Below are 21,318 nucleotides of genomic sequence, written 5' to 3'. Positions count from 1 at the left end.
ATAGAGTTTAGCATAACGTGGGAAAGTGCTTGTGCTCCGGAGTTATATTTAAAAGGAATATACAGTACGATTATAGCCCTGCAAAACATACACATACACAAATACACACACACACACGTACACACAGAGCAAAGACCTGGGAGGAAGCACACCAACACAACAACAGGGATTGCCTTTGGACAGGATCAGGAGTGATTGTATTCTTTCTCTCCTTCTCTAGAATAAGCATAGGTAGCACAGATATGTCTTACATTTTTAATAAAATAAGAAATGTTATTTATTTATTTATTTTTGAATTGGAGTCTCACTCTGTTGCCCAGACTGGAGTGCAGTGGCACGCTCATGGCCACCGCAGCCTCGACCTGCTGGGCTCTGGCAATCCTTCTGCCTCAGCCTTTAAAGTAGCCAGAACTACAGGTGCACACTACTGTGCCCGACTAATTTTTTTGATTTATTGTAGATATGAGGTCTTGCCAAGTTGCCCAGACTGTGCTCGAACCCACAGGCTCAGGCAATCCATTCGCCTCAGCCTCGCAAAGTGCTGGGATTACAGGCTGAGCCACCAAGCCCGGCCAGGAATTTTATTTTTTAAACATTGTCTCCTGGTCTGAGACTATCTTGGAGATCGTTCTATATCAGCACAGATAGATTACCTCTTTTCTTTAAAAAGTGCATTAAATTGTATTTCATTGTATGAAATACTTAGATTTATTTATCTGGTCCCTTCTTGAAGAGTATTTGGGCTTTTTCTTCCTTCCTTCCCTCCTTTCCTTCCTTAAAAAAAATTTTTTTTTTGAGTTAGGGTCTCACTGTGTCACCCAGGTTGGTGGCACAGTGTCACCGAGGAATTGGCATGATCACAGCTCACAAAGCCTCAGTCTCCTGGACTCAGGCAATCCTCCTGCCTCAGCCTCCTGAGTAGTTGGGATTACAGGCACATGCCACTGTGTCCGGTTGATTTTTTTAGAAACAAATTCTCACTATGTTGCCCAGGCTAGTGTCGAACTCCTGGGCTCAAGAGATCCTCCCACCTCAGCCTCCCAAAGTGCTGGGATTACAGGCATGCACCACTGTGCCTGACTCTCTTTTTTTAAACTTACAAATGGTGCTGTAATAATCATTCTTGTAATATATCTAAGTAAACTTTTTTTTGAAGAGTCATGATCTTGCTCTGCTGCCTAGGCTGGAGTGCACTGGCTCTATCATAGCTTACTGCAACCTCAAACTCCTGGGCTCCAGTGATCCTCCCACCTCAGCCTCCCAAGTACCACAGGCCCACAGCTGGTCTGTAACTTCTGTGCTCAAATGATCCTCCTGCCTTGGCCTCCCAAAGTGCAGGGATTACAGGCATGAGCCACCATACCCAATCCTAAGTAAACTCTAAAAATACATGCATTTTATAATCTCAGCTACTCAGGAGGCTGAGGTGAAAGTATCATTGGAGCCCAGAAGTTTGAAATTAGCCTGGGCAACAAAATGAGACTTGTCTCAAAAATAAAAAAACACCAAAAACTCCATATATTTTACAATATGTAAATAATAGATTTACAAGGTAAAATGAATTCAAACTGTATATGTGGTAGACAGTGAAAAGTAGACCTCCCATCACTGAGCCCTGTTTCCATGGACAGTGTCCTTTTGGAAATGTTTCTTACGTGGACAAGCATATGTATGCATGTGACCCTCTCCCTTTTCTTTTTCACAGAAACATTACCAACCTTCACCCTTGTGGCTGTCTTCCATATCATCCCATTGTGCTGCCTTGAGCTAGAACTTCCATAGCATGTGCTGTGGGCCAGGCAGGCTCTGGTCTGTGTGACTTAGTCACATCAACTCTTTTCATCTGTACAGCAATCCTGCAATGATTGACGTTTTGTCAGAGAGTAAACCCAAGACTCAGAGACCCTAAGTCACTTACCCCAGTAGATAGAGGGGCCATGTTTGAACATAGGCGGTCTTGCTCCAGAGTTGAGGCTTTTAATTACTGCAGTATTTTATCTCATTTGTTTTGTTTTGTTTTTATTTTTTATTATTTTATTGAGTTGGAATCTCACTCTGTCGTTCTGGCTGGAGTGCAGTGGCATGATCACAGCTCACTGCAACCTCGACCTCCGGGGCTCAGGCGACCCTTCTACCTCAGCCTCTCAAGTAGTTGGGACTGCAGGCATGCACCACCACACCCAGCTAATTTTTGTATTTTTTTTTTTTTTTTTTGTAGAGACAAGGTCTTTTTTTTTTAATTGGAATCTCACTCTGTCGCCCAGACTGGAGTGCAGTGGCACGCTCCCGGCCACCGCAGCCTCGACCTGCTGGGCCCCAGCGATTCTTCCACCTCACTCTTCCAATTAGCTGGAACTATAGGTGCGCACTACCATGCCCGGCTAGTTTTTTTTTATTGTAGAGATGAGGTCTCGCCAAGTGCCCGGGTGGGTCTCGAACCCATGGATTCAGGCAGTCCTCTTGCCTCGGCCTCCCAAAGTGCTGGGATTACAGACTGAGCCACCGAGCCCAGCCGACAAGGTCTTACTATGTTGCCTATGCTGGTCTCGAGCTCCAGGACTCAAGCAATCCTATGGTCTCGACCTCCCAATGTGCTGGGATTATAGTTGTGAGCTGCCGCTCCTGGCCTGTTGTTTTGCTTTTAGTGGGTTAATATTATTTAATTGTTGGAAGCACCACTATAAATTTAGGCAGTTTTTCATTGAAGTTTGTTAACAGTCTTATCCCAGCACAAACAGTGCTTTCTTGTGGATGTTTGTTTGTACCTGTGCAAGGGTTTGCCTGTCTGAGGCCTCTCCAGAGGTGGACTGGCTCTGGCAAACGTTTATGTGTTTAAGTTGGGCTTGGATGTTGCTGATTGCTCTTCAAAGAAGTTAATCCATTGTACGTGTCTCCTATGATGTGTAGACACGCCTACTTTCTATACCCTTGTTGTCTAACTTTGGTGATTATGCTCATGTTTGCAACCCACTGAGGGTGGTTCTGACAACTTGGCCAAAGAACAGCGATCACCCCGGAATGAGACCCAGAATCCAGCATCTGATAACTTACTGAAGAGAGAGAGGGACATCCTTGCCCACCGAGCCCTGGGAGGCCCCACTCTGGCAGCCTTGGACTTCTGCTCATGCCCAGTGATCACAGGAAGCACTATGCACACAGAGGAAGTTATCATTTCTTGTCCTTAGGAATGCAGAATTAAAAAGTGAAGCTTAGGCAACCTGGGTCCAGAAAGCTGTGGACTTCCAGCAAGACAAGGGCCTGCTGGGCAAATGAAGAAAAAAGAGTCATGCTGGTTTGAGCAGGGAGCCACCTGGTAACCCGGTGTCCAGAAAACAGGAAGAGACAAAGGAGTTTACATCCCATAGGCATCTAATGTATTCATAAAATTATGCATCCACTACCACAACCACTTTTAGAACATTTTCATTACTCTAAAAGAAAATTCCATGCCCCATCCTTAGCCATCACCCTCTAATATCCAGACCCCACCTATCCTCAGGCAACCACTAATGCATTCTTTTTCTGAATTTGCCTTTTCTGGACATTTTATGTAAATAGACTCATACAGTGTGCAGCCTTTTTGTGTCTAGCTTTTTTCACATAGCATAAAGTTTTCAAGGTTCGTCTATGTTGAAACATGCATCACTACTTCATTGCTTTTTATTGCTGGATATGATTCCATTGACTGGATAGACCACATTTTTTAAAAAATTCCATTCATGATGGACATTTGCGTTATGTCTACCTTTTTGGCTGTTATGAATAATGCTGCTATTGGCCATATATATATATTTTTTGAGATGGGGTCTCATTCTGTCACCCAGGCTGGAGTGCAGTGACACGATTACGGCTCACCACTGCCTCGACCTCCTGGGCTCAGACAACCCTTCTGCTTTAGCCCTCTAAGTTGCCGGGACTCCAGGAGAGTGCATCATCAGATCCAGCTAACTTTTTGATATTTTTGTAGAGGAAAGATCTCACTAGGTTGCCCAGGCTGGTCTTGAACTTCTAGGCTCAAGTGATCCTACCTCCTCAGCCTCCCAAAGTTCTGGGTTTGCAGGTATGAGCTACCGTGCCTGGCTGATATGTTGTCATTTCTTTCAGGTAGATACTGAGGAGAGAAATTACTGGGTCATATGGTAACTCAATGATTAGCACCTCATTCTTTTTTTTTTTGTAGGAGTCTCACTCTGTCGCCCAGGCTGGAATGCAGTGGCACACTCATGGCCACTACATCTTCGACCTGCTGGACTAAGGCGGTCCTTCCACTTCAGCCTTCCAAGTAACTGAAACTACAGGCGCAAGTCACTGTGCCCAGCTAATTTTTCTTGATTTATTGTAGAGACAAGGTCTTGCCAAGTTGCCCAGGCTGGTCCCAAACCCATGGGCTCAGGCAGTCCTCTCACCTCAGCCTCCCAAAGTGCCAGGATTATAGGCATGAGCTACTGCACCCAGCACCTCATTTTTTTTAAAAAGAGCAGGAGACTGGGGCTTGGCAAGCTTGGGCTTGAGTCCTGGGTCTGCCATTTCCTGGTTGCTGCTGGTCTTTAGGCAAGTCACCTCCCTTGCTTTCCGAGCCCGGGGTCCCTCATCTGTGGACTGGGGCACCAACCTGCCTGCCCATCTGCCCACACAAGTTGCCGTGAGGTGCAGGCCAGGATGCTGCCTGCAGAAGGGCTTCCCAGTGTCAAGGGCATTATGTCACCTTAGGAAACGTTATTACTGTGATTATTAAAATGTCCACCATTTCCTCTCTAGCCAGGGCTCTGAATCCTGCCCATTGGGGGAGATCCATCTATGGCAGTTTCTCTTTGGGACAGAGAAACATTTCTTTGGGATTTTTACTTTAGTTTCTTTTATCATTATTTGTTTTATTGGAAGTAATTTATGTTCCTTGCAGAAGACAATGAAAGTGCAGATATAATTGCTATTAAGGTCTTAGTGTGTATTTCAGACTTTGCTATATTTCAATATAGGTGCAGACACATAAAAACATGTGGGCTTTTTTTTTTTGAGTTGGAGTCTCACTCTAGTCGCCCAGGCTAGAGTGCAGTGGCACGCTCGTGGCCACCGCAGTCTCGACCAGTTGGGCTTAGGCGTTCCTTTTACCTCAGCCTTCCAAGTAGCTGGAACCACAGATGCATACCACTACGCCCAGATAGTTTTGTTTGTGTGTGTGATTTATTGTAGAGATGAGGTCTCACCAACTTGCCCAGGCTGGTCTCGAACCCCCAGGCTCAGGCAATCCCCTTGCCTCGGCCTCCAAAAGTAAACAATGTGGACTTTTAATTACTCTTGTAGGATTGTTCTATGTATGCTCTTCAGTAACCAGTTTTTCCTCAGAAAACAATAGATGGCCATTATCTTCCCACGTCAGTAAATATGGATCTAGGCCATCATTTTTTGTTTGATGGCTCCATGTTAGCCCATTGTATAGATGTACCACAGTTTCTTTAAGCCTTGACACTTATGGGATACTTAGGCAGTTTCTAGAGCTTTGCTGCTATATTCCGTGCTGGCTCCCACTGAAAATTGTAACAAACCTAAATTTTAAGTGCATGTGGCTCAGAGCGGGGCAGCCACACAGCACTATTGGCCTCTTCCCATCCAGAGCCTGGCCATGTCCCCTGCTTCATTCTGCTTCCTTTATTTGTCCTTGAATTTGGTTTAAGCCCTTTACTTTCTTCCAGGAGGAGAGAGTAGTTGAGCTGTCTCAGAGCGGTATTTCTTGAGGTCTACAGAAGTGATAATGGGGGAAAAATGTATTTTATAATATCCACTTCGTGAATGTAACAGTTGATGTTTCAAGGTGGCTCAGCCTGTAATCCCGCGCCTTTGGGAGGCTGAGGTGAGTGGATTGCCCGAGCCCGCGGGTTCGAGACCCGCCTGGGCAGGCGAGACCTCATCTCTACAATAAATTAAAAAAAAAAAAATTAGCCAGGCGTGGTATCCCGCGCCTGTAATTCTGGCTACTCTTTGGTTAAATAGATATTGAAATAATGAACAAATAATGAACATTTGTTTACCTAACTCTGAATTGTATCCCACATATTTAAAATAAATTAATTAATAAAAAAAGAACGAGGGCCATTGGTATTTCACAAAAAAGGAAAATATAACCCTGGCTAGAGAATTGAAAGTCTTTGGTTAAATAGATATTGAATGATAATAACAACAGTAATAATAACAGTGTTTTTATTGTTTTTGAGTTGGAGTCTCACTCTGTCACCCAGACTGGAGTGCAGTGGCCGCTCCCAGCCCCCCGCAGCCTCGACCTGCTGGGCTCCGGCGATCCTTCTGCCTCAGCCTTCTAAGTAGCTGGAACTACAGGTGCATGCTACCACACTCGGCTAATTTTGATTTATTGTAGAGATGAGGTCTTGTCAAGTTGCCCATGCGGGTCTCGAACCCACGGGCTCAGGCGATCCACTCACCTCAGCCTCCCAAAGTGCTGGGATTACAGGCTGAGCCACCAAGCCCGACTCCTTTCTTATAGTATTATGATAGTCATTCAAGGTCCACTTATGAGTAAGAACATGTGATACTTGGTTCTTTGTTTCTGTGATAGATCGTTCAGTATTATAGCCTCTAAGTCCATCCAAGTTGCTACAAAGTTCATAATTTTGTCCTTTCTTATGGCTGTGTAATATTCCATCATGTGTATATACCACATTTTTTTATCTAGTCCTTTTTCAATGGCCCTCATTCTATGTAAGATTAATTTGCCCACTAAACATCTGAGTTCTCGAATTTTGAAAACTAGATAATAATAAAGCTGGCATGGCCTTAACGATTATCTAACCTAGTGATTATATTGGTTTCATGTACATCATTTTTTATGCATTTTTCACATCTTTTTATGCATTTACATATAATTATATATTTACATATTTATCTTTAAGTACATACATCCTTAGAAAATTCATGGCATTTATTTGTGGGTTTCCTTCACCAGTAAATGGTGTCATAGTGTTTATATTATTCTGCAACTTGCTTTTTTCACTCCAAACAATAGGTCTTAGAAGTCACTGACTGGGCATGGTGGCTCACACCTGTAATTCTATCACTTTGGGAGGCCAAGGCAGGAGGATCGCTTAAACCCAGGAATTTGAGACCAGCCTGGGCAACATAGTGAGACCCTATCTCTAATCAATCAATCAGTCGCCCATGGCAACACTTTCTTTTTGAGTATACAAAGTTTATGTAATCATCTCCCTATAAACGGGTACGTTGTTTGCAATGCTTGATCACTATACATGCTAACCTTGAGCCCAGGAGTTTGAGACCAGCCTGGGCAACATAGCGAGATTTTGTCTCTACAAAAAAATTAAATAATTAGCCAATCATGGTGGCATATACCTGTAGTCCTAGCTACTCTGGAGGCTGAGCAGGGAGGATTGCTTAAGCCCAGTAGTTCGAAGTTGCAGTGAGCTTTGGTTGCATCACTGCACTGCAACCTGGATGACAGAGTAAGATCCTGGCTCTAAGCATATGTGTGTGTGCTCACACATGTGTGCACGCACGTGCGTACACACACACCAGGGGTTGCCAAAAATGTATACACATTTTAAGAGGTGTTACCTATGTATTACTTTTAGTTCACCAAAATCAGAAGTATCTGGATGCTGATGGTAACCATTTTGAGCACTTCTTGTAATTGCAGAAGTTGGATGTGACTTGTACTCATCTTCTGTTATTGGTATATATTGAGTGTTACAATTTTAATACCATTTTTTCCTTTATTAAAATGTGTATACATTTTTTGGCACTCTTTATATATATGTGCTGAGCATCGTTGGGCCAGCTCACCTGGGCACACCTAGCTAAGTGATGGGAATGACTGGATCACAAGTCAGGAGAAGATTCATAGCCACTGCCAGATCACTCTCAAAGGTGGCAGTACCTGCTTCCATTCCCCTCGAAGTGTCTTCCCAGGCCTCCATCAGCACATTTTTCTTGATGGTAAATTTTTTTGTTTATTTATTTTATTATTATTTATTATTTTTATTTTAAAGATGTGGGGTACAATTCAGGATTAGGTATAAAGTGGTCATCATACAGGTAAAGTTTGGGCCTCCCTTTGGTCCCCACTTCACCTAGCTTGAGATCAGATACCCTAATTGATGTTATGTGCCCCCCCCCCGGCAGTGTCCCTTTCTTATAGTATTATGATAAATGTTCAGGATCCGCTTATGAGTGCAAACATATGGTACTCAGTTCTTTGTTTCTGTGATAGATCACAGCACTATAGACTCTAACTGATGGTGAAATATTATGCCAGTAATTTTCAGCTCAGGTGGGAGTCACTCCTAATGAGCTTGCCTGGTGCAGGGGCTACAAAAAAGTTGACCACTGGTAGCCAAAACCGTCCTCAGCTCCTTTGTTGGTGTTCTGTCTGCTGCTCTCTTGCAGCATACTCAATAAACCTGTTTTTCTACTCTTAAAAAAATAATCTTCCTCTTCCTCATCCTCATTTGTAATCTGATAAACAGAGATTCCCACAGCTAGTCAGCCGTGGACAGGAACCAGAGTCAAGGGCTCTCCTGATGTTAATACAGGATTTTTTAATATTGTTTTTAAAAAGTCAGTCGACTGGGCTCAGTGGCTCACACCTGTAATCCCAGAACTTTGGGAGGCTGAGGCAGGAGGATTGCTTGAGCTCAGGAGTTCAAGACTGGCCAAGGCAACATAGTGAGACCTCATCTCTACAAACAAATCAATAAATTAGCCAGGCATAGTGGTATGCACCTGTAGTCCCAGCTACTTGAGAGGCTGAGGCTGAAGGATCAGCTGACTCCAGGAGGTCAAGGTTACAGTGAGTCATGATCATGCCAGCCTGAGTGACAGAGTGAGACCCCCACTGAAAAAAAAAAGTTAGTTGCACTAAACCCACCTTATTGTTGCCAGTAAGGTGAGGCAGCATGATTCTTTTCCAGGTTTGGAAAACGGGTCATTTTGACCCTGTGAAATATCACACCCTCTAATTCTGCAATAATTTCTTTGACCGTTTTTTCGTTGGTGCCATGGCATCCAGTCAAGAGGTAATTTCTGTAAGCAATCCTCATTGAATGGGGACAGCCCTTGTCTCTGTTCCCTCAGGGAGTGGCAGAGTCACTGTTTGAGGGAGGCTCAGCCAGAGAGCTGGGAACCTGCATAGACATGCTTGGAAAGGCGTCCTGCTGACTTTTCAACCCTGCAGGCTCCCTGACAAGTGAGGGTCCAAGTCTGTCCCTGTTTTGAAGTATAGGGATCCAAATTCAGAAAATGTTTTAGTTGTTCACATGTCTGCTGTGTAGTTATTTATAACAGGGAAAAATCAGTGACAAGCTCAAAGTCTAACAATGGAAAACAACACGTGAATAGTTAAGTCAATAATGACAAACTTGTACAGTCGATTATTATATAACTTTAAAGCAGACTGTGACTAACTTGTAAATTTAGCAATTACTTGATGTAATGCTTATGCTTAAAACAAAAAAATTTAAGTGCCTGGTTGTAGTGGCTAATGCCTGTAATCCCAGTACTTTGGGAGGCTGAGGTGGGAGTAGTGCCTGAGCCCAGGAGTTCGAGACCAGCCTAGGCAACATAGTAAGACCTCATCTCTACAAAAAATTATCCATGTGTGGTGGCATGCACCTGTATTTCCAGCTACTTGGAAGGCTGAAGCAGACAGATTCCCTGAGCCCAGGAGGTTGAGGTTGCGGTGACCTGTGCCACTGCACTCCAGCCTGGACCACAGAGTGAGACCCCAACTCAAAAAAAAAAAAAATTAAGGACTTGTTTGCTGCTCCCTGGGGTGTAACTTAGGAGAAATACTTTGGAGAGGAACTTAGTAATTTCTAGACTTTAAATGTGATCCAGCAATTACATTTCCAAAAAATAAGTTTTACTGAGATCTTATACAAGTTCTTAAAGATTTAAATATCAGAATGTTCATTTCAGCACTGTTTGTACTATGAAATGTTGGAGAGAATCCAAATATCCATCAACTGGAGGTTAGACAAATACTTTAAGGCACATTACAATTGTATATCTAGCAGCTGTGGAAAGGAAATTAGGTCACCCATCCAGTCTGTACATATGACATGGAAAGATGTCCCAAGAAGAGAAAAGTGGCCAGGCACAGTGGCTCGTGCTATAATCCCAGCACTTTGAGAGGCTGAGGCAGGAGAATCACTTGAGGCCAGGAGTTCAAGACCAACCTAGGCAACATAGTGAAACCCTGTTTCTACCAACAACAACAACAAAAATTTAAAAGATTTTTTTTAAAAAGAAGAAAAGTAAGATGCGGAACAGAATGTGTTGTGTGGTCCCATTGCTCTTAAATACACGTTTTTTAAACAAAGGCTTAGGTAAAACGTGCTGAACATCAAACCAACATCAGCTGTCAACTGTGTTTTCAGAGAAAAAGGATTAGGGAGGACTTCCACTTTCTAATTCAGAACTCTGTTGTGTTTGCAGTTTTTACATGCAGAAGACCATACTTTTGGAATCAGGAAAAAAAAAATCAAGATAATTCAATAAAGTACAAAGTCCCATTGACCCACTCTCCTGAAATGGTGATTTACAGTGTGATTCAGTGTTATTAAAAATGCCCATAAAAGATTTGGTTAAGAACTAGTGGGGGGGTGGTGAGATTGGCAATTGAGGGAAACTGCCAGGGGAGGGGGGCACACTTCATCAACAAGGATACCTGCATAACAAACATTTGTATACCTAACCCTGAATTGTACCCCATATCTTTAAAATTAAAAATTAAAAAATTTTTAAAAAAGAACTAGTCCAAAGCACTGACTGTTGCTCTTACGGGTGGCATTCAGCTGATTTGACTTTTCTTTGTCTTCTATATTAGCTTCCAGATTTGGAGACAGGAATTACAGACTTTAGTTTTTGAACTTTGCAGAGGTTAGAAAGCCCCAGTGAGAGATCCTTGGACTATGTGTGTGTCACTGAAGGCCCAACTCCTCTGTTTGAGCTGTTTCTAGTTTGAACAAGATCCCAGTGAGGAGGGCCCAGAGGTGTGGGGGAGAGATGCAGCCCGGTTTGGGACAAGTCCCTAGGAAGCTGTACTCTTGCAGAGGCCAACTGGGGAAACTGAGCCATGCTGTAGGGGCGAGGAGAGGTCTGGAATTGGTGTCCCTTGAGTTCCCTCCTATCCCACTGTCTGTGGGCCTGCCACGCCAGTGGGATAGGAGGGAACTCAAGGGACACCAATTCAATCCACAATTCGGTCTCCCTGCTGTGCTCAGACCTCTGTCCTGGAAGGGAGTTTTGGCCTCACTAATTCTGTATAGGGCAAGGGTAAGATGGAGGTTCTTCAGGAAAAGAATGAAAGGGGGTTGCTACCCACCATGGGTGTAGGAGTGTTGGTGTGGAAGGTACAGAAAGGATTCTACCTTGGCATCATCAAAGCAATAAAGTGAGCTTTTTTTTTTTTTTTGAGTCAGGGTCTCACTCTGTGGCCCAGGCTGGAGTGCAATGGCATAATTATGGCTCACCACAGCCTCGACCTCCTGAACTCAGGCAATTCTTCTGCCTCAGCCTCCCAAGTAACTGGGAATACAGGCGTGCACCACCATGCTGGGCTATTTTTTTTGTAGAGATAAGGTCTTGCTATGTTGCCCAAGCTGGTCTTAAAATCCTGGGATCCAGTGATCCTTCCACCTTGGCCACCTAAAGTTCTGGGATTATAGGCATAAGCCATTGCATCCAACCTAAAATAAGCTTTTAAAAACAAAATGGGACTGTTCTGTAATAATGTTTATCAGCTTGTTTTCTTTTTGCAATAAGCCATGGACATGTTTCCCAATCAATATCCAAAAAGCTGTGGTTCTCAACAGGTTTTGAAAGTTTTGGAGCCGGCCTTGGGGGCTCAGCCTGTAATCCCGCGCCTTTGGGAGGCTGAGGTGAGTGGATTGCCTGAGCCCGCGGGTTCGAGACCCACCTGGGCAACTTGGCGAGACCTCATCTCTACAATAAATCCAAAAATTAGCCAGGCGTGGTAGCGCGCGCCTGTAGTTCCAGCTACTTGGAAGGCTGAGGCGGAAGGATCGCCGGAGCCCAGCAGGTGGAGGCTGCGGTGGCCAGGAGCGGCCACTGCACTCCAGTCTGGGCGAGAGTGAGACTCCAACTCAAAAAAAAAAAAAAAGTTTTGGGGAGTATTTTTTATCATCATAATGATGAGAGCACTACTGGCACCAAGTGGGTGGAAGCCAGGGATGCTAGCAACCCTGAAATGGGCAGGACAGTTCTGCACGATGAACTTTCCAGCATCCACAAGACACTGGAAGGTCTCATGGGAATCGGTTCCTAAATCTGAGTCCCGAGCTTACCATTGTGTTACATGTAAAGGCAACATATCTTTGGCAGGGTTCTGATCTACTCGGAGTATAGAAATGTTATGTTATCTATGAATTTCATGTAGGGCATTAAAAAGGGGTGTTATACAATATTTATTATTTTTAAATGGGTGTCAGGTCTGGAAGGGTCAAGAATTCTCACTATAGAATGAGTGCAGTCTTTTGGTTTAATTTTTTTTTTTTTTTTAGTAAGGGTCTCACTCTATGGCACAGGCTAGAGTGCAGTGGCAGGATCACAGCTCACTGCAGCCTCTACCTCCTGGGTTCAGGTAATCCTTCCACCTCAGCCTCCTTCGTAACTGGGACTACAGGCTTATGCTACCATGCCCAGCTAAGTTTTTGACTTTTTGTAAAGATAAGGTCTCATTATGTTGCCCAGGCTTGTCAAGAACTCCTGGGCTTAAGCACTCCTGCTACCTCAGCCTCCCAAAGTACTGGGATTACAGACGTGAACTTGCCAAGTGCAGTCTTTTAGAAGGGCTGCTTAGCCTTTTAAATGGGTGTCATCAGAATGTGTTCAACCAATCTCTGCAAGACCATTGGGTTGAAATTGGTCTTGCACAGTCACAATGACACTTCTTGTGCACATTTGCTTCACACTCGTGTTTGTATTTCTATAGGATCAATTACTAGATGTAGCATTGCTGGGTTAAAATTAAGGAATGCAGGCCAGTGCAGTGGCTCACACCTGTAATCCCAGCACTTTGGGAGGCTGAGGCAAAAGAGGATTGCCTGAACCTGGGGGTTCGAGACCAGCCTGTGCAATTTGTATTGTAGAGACCTTGTCTCTACAATAAAACATAAAAACTAGCCAGACATAGTGGTGCATGCCTGTAGTTTCAGCTACTTGGAAGGCTGAGGTGGAGGGATCACCTGAGCACAGCAGGTTGAGGCTGCAGTAGCTGTGAGTGTGCCACTGCACTCCACCTGGGTGACAGAGTGAGACTCTGACTCAAAAAAACATATATTAAGGAATGCATTTTTTTTTTCATTTTACTACATTTCAGATTGTCTTTTAGAAAAGGTTTATACCCACTGATGGCGTATGAGGATCCCTGTTTCTCATACCCTGGCCAGCACTCACCAAAATGTTTAAAGTCATTAAAATGTTTGCCAGTCTGAAAAGAAGAATGGTGTCTTATTTTTATTCTCAGCTTTTTGATTCCAAGTGAAGTGATGTGTTATTAAAAATCCAGCACTTCTGTCCATGGGAAGGCTGTGCCCTTGAGAATAAATGGGGTCTTTTAGGGGCTGTGTCCTAAAAGGACGCCAATTAAGATACTTTTTCTCTTGTGAATGCAGGACGGGAGGAGGCTAGGCTGCATTGTCCCCGAGGCCCCTGGCCTGGTCCTGACAATCCCTTTGCCTTCTGCAGGAAGCCTGGAAGCACGCGATCGAGAAGGCCAAGCGCATGCCCGACCCCTGGGCTGAGTTCCACCTGGAGGACATTCCCGCAGAATGTGCTACTCGGCACAGGTCAGCAACTTGTCTCTGGGGGCCTCAAGGAGTCCTGGAGGGTACGGGTCCTGCTTCAGCTCATACTCATTGAGACCCAGGTACCCTTGGGGGTCAGGAAAAGGGAGTAGTAATAACAGCAGCCTTTACTGGAGTGTTTATGCATACTTAAGGCCATGTGCACCACCTCACTGAATCCTTCTTGTGGTCCTACAAGGTACCTATTAGATGGGCTAGGCAGGGCTATGCCAGCGTGACAAATACCCCGGGGGCTTCAAGCAAGGAAGGTGAATTTCTCATGCACTGGAAGTTGGGTGAGAGTTGAACAACGCTTCAGAGCAGCTGGGGATCCAGGCTTCTTCCATCTTGGCCCCATCATTTCAACACGGGCCCTCACCAGAGGGGGAGATGGAGCACAGAGGCAGTACACCAGCTTTTCAATGACCTGATGCAAGAAGTGGCATCATTTTGCGTGCATTTCGTTGGCGAGATCTAGTTACACAGCCCCGTCTAGCTGTGGGGGGCTGAGAAGCGTGCCCTGCCCTGTCCACCTTTTTTGCAACGTGTCCCTGCTTCTTTGAGGAGATGGCTTCAGAGCCCTGAAGCACCTTCTTCTTCCCCTCTCAGCAAGTAGGCCCATCTCCTGTTGAGTCTGTGGTCTGTGCTTGGCAGCTGAGGTCAGCATTACAGGCATCCCAGTAGTGCAGGGTATGTGTTCCATTTCTTTCTGCAAGAGCACAGTGGGAGCTGGTTGGTATATTCTCCAGGAGGAGAATAGCGGACCACACAGGCTGGTCTCTGGGATTGCCAGTCTGGAAAGCAGAATGCATGTACTAGTGTGGCTCTACGTGGCTGGGATCTCAGACCTGGCCAAACTATGTTTAGTTCCTAACCAAAGTGGCTGACTTCACTTGCCCTGGCTGTTGGCAGTGTGAGGCTGGGCATTGATCCCAGAATCTCTAAGATTTCTTTTCTTCTTTTTTTTGAGAAAGCAGGATTGAGAGGACAGAAAAACTCCCACAGTGGGAGGGTACCTGAAGGGATTACCCGAATCTCTGAGATTTCTATATTGGAGGCTTCTTTCTTCAACCCTGTTTTTTTAAGAACGCTGGTGGCAAGACAAATTTCCTGTTCATGTGAGTTGCACCCAGGCTGGTTAAGGGCAAGACTCTGGTTCAAACCAACCTGCATCTGAATCCTGGCTCTCAGGCAGGTTACTTCACCTCTCTGGGCCTTAGTTTCCTCATCTGGAAAATGGGCACAGTAATTGTAGTAATCTCACTGGGCTGCTGTGAAGTTTGAATGAAGTGATTCATTTAAGCATCCAGCAAATAGAGTGTTCAGTGAACTTTGAGCAACTCTTACCTTTATGATATGAATGACTGTGAGTGACAAATAAGTCCCTTCTGATGTTGCTATCTTTCCGACCCCAGCTTCTGGGTGCCTCTCAGTTTGAGGTCTCTTTTGGAGGTGAGAGAGGATTATTTCCTTACCATATGGTAACAATAATAATCATCATTGCTTACAATAATCATTTATCACTACTCTCAATAAGCACAGGAGTTGGGGGTGCTGACCCCTTGTGCAACTGAAAATCCATGTGCAACTTTTGACTCCCCAAAACTCAACTAATAGCCTACTTTGGACCAGAAGCCTCACTGATACAATAGTCAATTTAAAAACACACAAATTGATTAGTATCTTTTTAATTTATTTCAACAGCGTTAGGGGGTACAAAGAGTTTTTGGTTACATGGATGAATTGTATAGTGGCAAAGAAGTCCGGGCTTTAAGTGTATCCACCACCCCCACCTGTGAAATTGACTAGTATCTACATATAGTTTATGCACTCATGAAAAGACCTAACATTTTAAAATGTTCAAAGTTCTAGGCTAGCTGTTTACCTGTTAGTTTTTTCAAACTTGCAAATCTTTAGAAAATTTTCCAATATATTTATTGAAAAAAGTTCATGTATAAGTGGAGCCATACGTTTCAAACCTGTGTTGTTCAAGGATCAACTGAACTTGCCACAGGCTGGTGCCAACAAGTTTTCAGCTCTGAGGAGCTCTTCTAGCGTTTAGCCTAGGGGAGGTTACCCACCAGGCCTCTGCTTGTTTTTCCTGGTAAATCCTCGGAGAAACCTGTTCTTACCAAGGCTGGGAGTGTACTGGAATCTTCTCTTGCAGAGGGATGGGCCTCCAACTAGAGCTAAGAACACCTCAGCCCAGAGGGAGGTTTTAGACTTTGGAGAGCTACCAAGTTGAGGAACTTTCTACCACGCAAACCTACCTGGCCCAACCAGGCCCAGGGGCTGATTTTCTCTGGGAGAGGAGATTACTGGGACAGGAGAGAGGGAAATCTTCTAGAACCCTTTCCAAGCTCTCTCTGCCTTGGGTGTATACCCATCTGTGGCAAAAACAAATTCAGTTTTTTCTACCATATTCTTACAGCACAGAATGCTTTGGTGACCTCAGAGTGTTGGGGGAGATTCTCCCCACCAGCAAGCAAACAATCAAATCTGCAATAGACACTAGTGGGGTATTCTCTGAATTCAATTCCAACATCACTTGCCTGGAGATAGTGTCACATCCCACAAGGTGAGGGCTCAGTCCCACGAAGACTGTCTCTCACTTCTGATACTGATCGCAAGCCCGAGGTTGTTTTACCTGTGCTTCTGACCGACCAGCTATCAATTGAGGTTCCCACACTCTCCTCCTTGGGTTCAGTTAATTTGCTGGAGCAGCTTATAGAACTCGGGGAAACAACTTATTATGACTGGTTTATTACCGAGTATCCACAGATGAAGAGATGCCTAGGGTGAGGTATGGGGGAGGGAGTGTGAAGCTTACATAACCTTCTCCAGATATTCAGCCCTCCAGAAATGTCCATGTATTCCGCTCTCCAAACCCTGTCCTTTTTGTATTTTCATGTAGGTTTCATTATGTAGGCATGGTTAATTAAACCACTGGCCATTGGTGTCTACTCAACCTCCAGCTCCTCTCCACTCCCTGAAGGTTGGAGAATGGGGCTGAAAGTCCAACCTCTAATCCTGTCTTGGTCTTCTCCATGACCAACCTCCTTTCTGAAGCTACTTAGGGACTGCCAGCCACCAGTGAACTCATTAATATACCCAAAAGATATCACTTTGGAGATTCTAAGGGTTTTAAGAGTTGAATGTCAGGAAATGGGATCCAAGACTAAATATATACTTTATAATATCACAACCCATTGTGGGGGCTCAGAAGTTGATACCCCAAAGTGAAGACCTCTCTCTCTGACCTTCCCCTGCCCTCCTGTCTCTCACCTCTCATTGTCCCCTGAGGCAAGCCATTAAAACTAGAATTCCTCTTCCTCAATGCCCATCATATAAACCAGAAGCCCTTTTCCCAAAGCCAGCTATAAAGCCTAAAAATATTCCTCTAACATTCTCCCACCTTTCCGTGTAACAGCTGGCCTTAAAGAAATCAAGACTCTCATTCCAGAGGGTTTTTATGCCATACCCAGGAGGAAGAAATCACAACAGAAAGGCCAAGGATAGGGACGGGCCTTGCTGGGTTCCCCACTCAGTCGATTACCATTAGCTCATACCATTTTGTCCAGTCCATAGCTGTCCAGACTCGATAGCTGTTCCTACTTCACTGAGTCTAAGCGCAAAATCAGATCGTTTCCCCTGTATCTTTGGGTCTTCATTCTGAAGACTCCCATGTCACATAAAACTATGATCAAATAAACTTGTTATGCTTTTGTTAACTTATCTTTTGTTATAGGAGTGTTGGCCATGGCCCTTACAATGGGGACGAAAGGGCTCACCCCTTTTTCATCCCTACACCAGGCAGCCCCTTTCCTGGCTGGACTCGGAAACAGGACCTCCCCGGACTCCATGCACACCTACACAGGATAATTGTTACTTCTTGAGTGATGTGTCCAGCTACATGGGCCGGGCCTTGCCCAGGGGCCGGGCAAGATTGGGGCATCCACAGCATAGGCCAGTTATAATCAGGATCTTCATTTATTTATTCAGTCATTTCATCAATGTATGAATGATTAAGCATCCACACACATCAGGCCCTAGATAAGCAAGACAGACACAGGTCAGCTTTTGTAGAGATGCAGTCCAGCGGGGGAGCCAGTTGCAGAACACACCAGCATACAGCACAGCAATGAGTGCGGCGGATACAGAAATGGGAACACAGTGGAGAGGGAACAGTGAGTTTTAGGAAAGACATGAAGGCCAGTGTGGTGGGGCCTGGCAGGGAGGAGGGTGTACATAAACCATCCCAGGAGGTGGGCTGGGCTGTGGGCCAAGGTAGACAGTGGACTGGATCCTGAGGGCAGGGAGGAGCCCAGAAGGGTCTCTGTCCTTTATCCAGTGAGGGACAGGACTGTGTTATGGATGCTGTGCTCTGGGTGGGCTCTGGTCTCTGCAGGTACAATGCTGTCACCGGGGAGTGGCTGAAGGATGAAGTCCTGATCAAGATGGCATCTCAGGTGAGCAGGGCCTTGAGCCCTGTGGGGACAGGACTGAGTGGTGCTTTCTCCAGCTGAGCTCCACACCCACTTTATTTATTTATTTTTTAACTTTGGAGATTTTTTTTAACATTATTGTATTTTTAGTAGCAGCTTTATTGAGGTATAATCCGCATACCATACAATTTACACATTTAAAGTGTATGGTTTGATGGTTTTTAGTATAATCACAGAATTGTTTAACCGTCACCACAATCAATTTCAGAACATTTTCACCCTCCCCAAATGAAATCATATCCCCTCATCTCTCCCCAGTCCCTGGCAATCATTATTTTCTTTTTTGCTTGTTTGTTTATTTTTGTTTTTTTGTTTTGGGGTATTTTTTTTTTGAGTTGGAGTCTCACTCTGTCACCGAGGCTGGAGGGCCACCGCAGCCTCGACCTACTGGGCTCAGGCAATCCTTCTGCCTCAGCCTTCCAAGTAGCTTGAACTATAGGTACACACTACCACACTGGCTTATTTTTTTTTTATTTTTTTATTGTAGAGATGAGGTCTCACCAAGTTGCCCAGGCTGGTCTGGAACCCATGGGCTCAGGCAATCCTCTCACCTTGGCCTCCCAAAGTGCTGGGATTATAGGTGTGAGCCACCATGCCCAGCAGATTTTTTTTCCCTCTCTCTATAGATTTGCCTATTCTGGGCATTTCATGTATTAAGATAGTATCCATTAAAAGATTATAAGATTATTCTTGGCACTCTTGTTGGAAATCAGTGTGTGTGTGTGTGTGTGTGTGTGTGTGTGTGTGTGTGTGTGTGTTTTAAAAAATTGCTAACTGGGCATGATGGCACACACCTGTAATCCCAGCACTTTGAGAGGCCAAGATGAGAGGATTGCCTGAGCCCACAGGTTCGAGACCAGCCTGGACAACTTGGTGAGACCTCACCTCTACAACAAATCAAAAAATTAGCCGGCTGTGGTGGTACATGCCTATGGTTCCAGCTACTTCGAAGGCTGAGGCAGAAGGATTGAGTGAGCCCAGCAGACCAGGGTTGCAGTGAGCCACGATTGTGCCACTGCACTTCAGCCTGGGCAACAGAGTGAAACTCTGACTAAAAAAAAAAATTGTTAATCACTGCCTGTTATGAGTTGTTAAATTAAGTGGGTTGCAACCAGCCTTTTGAAAAAATTAAAAGAGGAAAACAGACTAGAGAATAGAGTGCTTACTGCATAATGAAGGTAAGAATTGTTTTGTGAAACATTTTTTAGTATAACATACATACAGAAAAATGTACAGCTTGATACGTTTTCACAAAGCGAACACACTGCATCGCCAGCTCCCAGATCAAGAAACAGAACGTAACTAATACCCACTAAGCCCCCTCAGTCACTAACCCCCTGCCCCCAGTGATAAGCACCACCCTACATTCTCTTACCCTAGGTTAGTTTTGCCTATGTTTGCACTTCACATAAGTGGAACCACACAAAGGTGTTTTTTTGCCCAACATTTTGTATTTATTCTCATCACTGTAGTATTTCACTGAATGAATAGACCTGGTTGATTGCAGTACTTTGTCGATGGACACTTAGGGTGGTTCCACTTTTTTTCTGAAATAGACAGCAATGCAAAAACATTCTTTGACATGCTGTGTCCCTCCCCTAACATCCTGTCCCTGTGGGTTCTTCCCTTCATCTGGGCTGGAGGAATGGGGTGGTCCTTGTTATCCCAGCAGCCTCTGGGCTGGAGGGCCTATCAGGCTTTGGCGCTGAGGCGCAGGAGGGAGTGTCCAGGGACTTCAGGATCGAGATGAGGTCCAGGGCTTCCATTTGGTGTGTGGTGTGTAAGGGAAACATTTCCTGGCCCAGGGCTGCTTCTGGGTGGGGCTTGGGGACTGATAACTCTCATGTGGTCTCTTTCAGCCCTTCGGCCGAGGAGCGATGAGGGAGTGTTTCAGGACGTAAGTGACTCAGCATAGGGCTTGAGGCCCTACACAGGCTCCCCCAGGATCCTAACAGCTGGGACATTGGGACATTTTCAGCCAAGGAATGGAGACAGTGGCCTCTGCTTTCCTGTAGCTTAAGCTCCTCTTCATCTGGTCTCCCTTGGGTCACACATGGGGTTTGTCTATAGAGATGGGTTCAGGAAGAACAGGGAATATCCCCCTGATCTCTGCTCTGATGTTTGGAGGTCAAGATAATGGGATAAGAGACCTTTGACGATGACCTCTAACCCTCCTTTCCAGCTCCTTGAAGGATGCAGTGGGGGCGAGAAAGCCCTTCCCTCCTTCTGCATTTTGTTCCCGCTTCCAGCCAGCCAGCCAGCTAGGTCAGGCAGGGTCTTCCTGTCCTGTGGACCCAGGACTGTGTTTCTGGTGAACCCCAGAGTTCCCAGATGAGCTTCCTCCTCCCTCTCCCCCCAGGAAGAAGCTCTCCAACTTCCTTCATGCCCAGCAATGGAAGGGAGCCTCCAACTACGTGGCTAAGCGCTACATCGAGCCTGTGGATAAGGACGTGTACTTTGTGGATGTGCGTCTACAGATGGAGGCCAAGCTCTGGGGGGAAGAGTATAATCGACACAAGCCCCCCAAGCAGGTGTGTGGCAACCTGACCTGCCCTCTTCCTATGCCAAATGTTGATGAAAAGATGCTAAACTCTATAAAATATTTTAAGATGGCTTATTCTGAACCAAATTTGAGACTGTAAACTCAGGAACACCCATCCTCAGAAGGGCCTGAGAACATGTGCCCACTGTGGTTGAATGGTGGCTTGGTTATATACATTTTAGGAAGGCAGAAGTTACATGAAACCATAAATCAATACATGTGATGCTTTCATTGGTTTGGCTCAGGAAGGAGGGACATTTCCAAGTGGGGGAGCTTGCAAATCAAAGGTAGATTCAAATATTTCTTGACTGGTAATTTGTAGTTCCTATCTAAGGAATTTGGGAAATCAGTAGAGGAGATGCTTTATTAAGATAAGAGGGTGGCCGGGCTCGGTGGCTCAGCCTGTAATCCCGCGCCTTGGGAGGCTGAGGTGAGTGGA

At 45.1% G+C, this 21,318-nt stretch overlaps 1 protein-coding gene across 2 annotated transcripts in view; it reads left to right on the top strand.

The window, feature by feature from the left end:
* The window catches only part of EEF2K (eukaryotic elongation factor 2 kinase), a 67,086-nt gene that overhangs the window by 17,434 nt on the left and 28,334 nt on the right, over nt 1-21,318 (top strand). For both annotated transcript variants that reach the window (XM_008061768.1, XM_008061769.1), the window contains exons 3-6: nt 13,735-13,835; nt 18,241-18,301; nt 20,197-20,234; nt 20,697-20,868. In XM_008061768.1, coding sequence (XP_008059959.1) covers nt 13,735-13,835; nt 18,241-18,301; nt 20,197-20,234; nt 20,697-20,868 — 372 coding nt within the window. The remainder of the gene's footprint in view (nt 1-13,734; nt 13,836-18,240; nt 18,302-20,196; nt 20,235-20,696; nt 20,869-21,318) is intronic.

This window comes from Carlito syrichta, unplaced genomic scaffold (assembly GCF_000164805.1).
Source record: "Carlito syrichta isolate Samal-C Ts95f unplaced genomic scaffold, Tarsius_syrichta-2.0.1 Scaffold305573, whole genome shotgun sequence".
In the NCBI taxonomy this organism is placed as follows: domain Eukaryota; kingdom Metazoa; phylum Chordata; class Mammalia; order Primates; family Tarsiidae; genus Carlito; species Carlito syrichta.
Note: the sequence above shows the minus strand (reverse complement) of the source record. Positions and strands in the feature narration are given on the sequence as shown.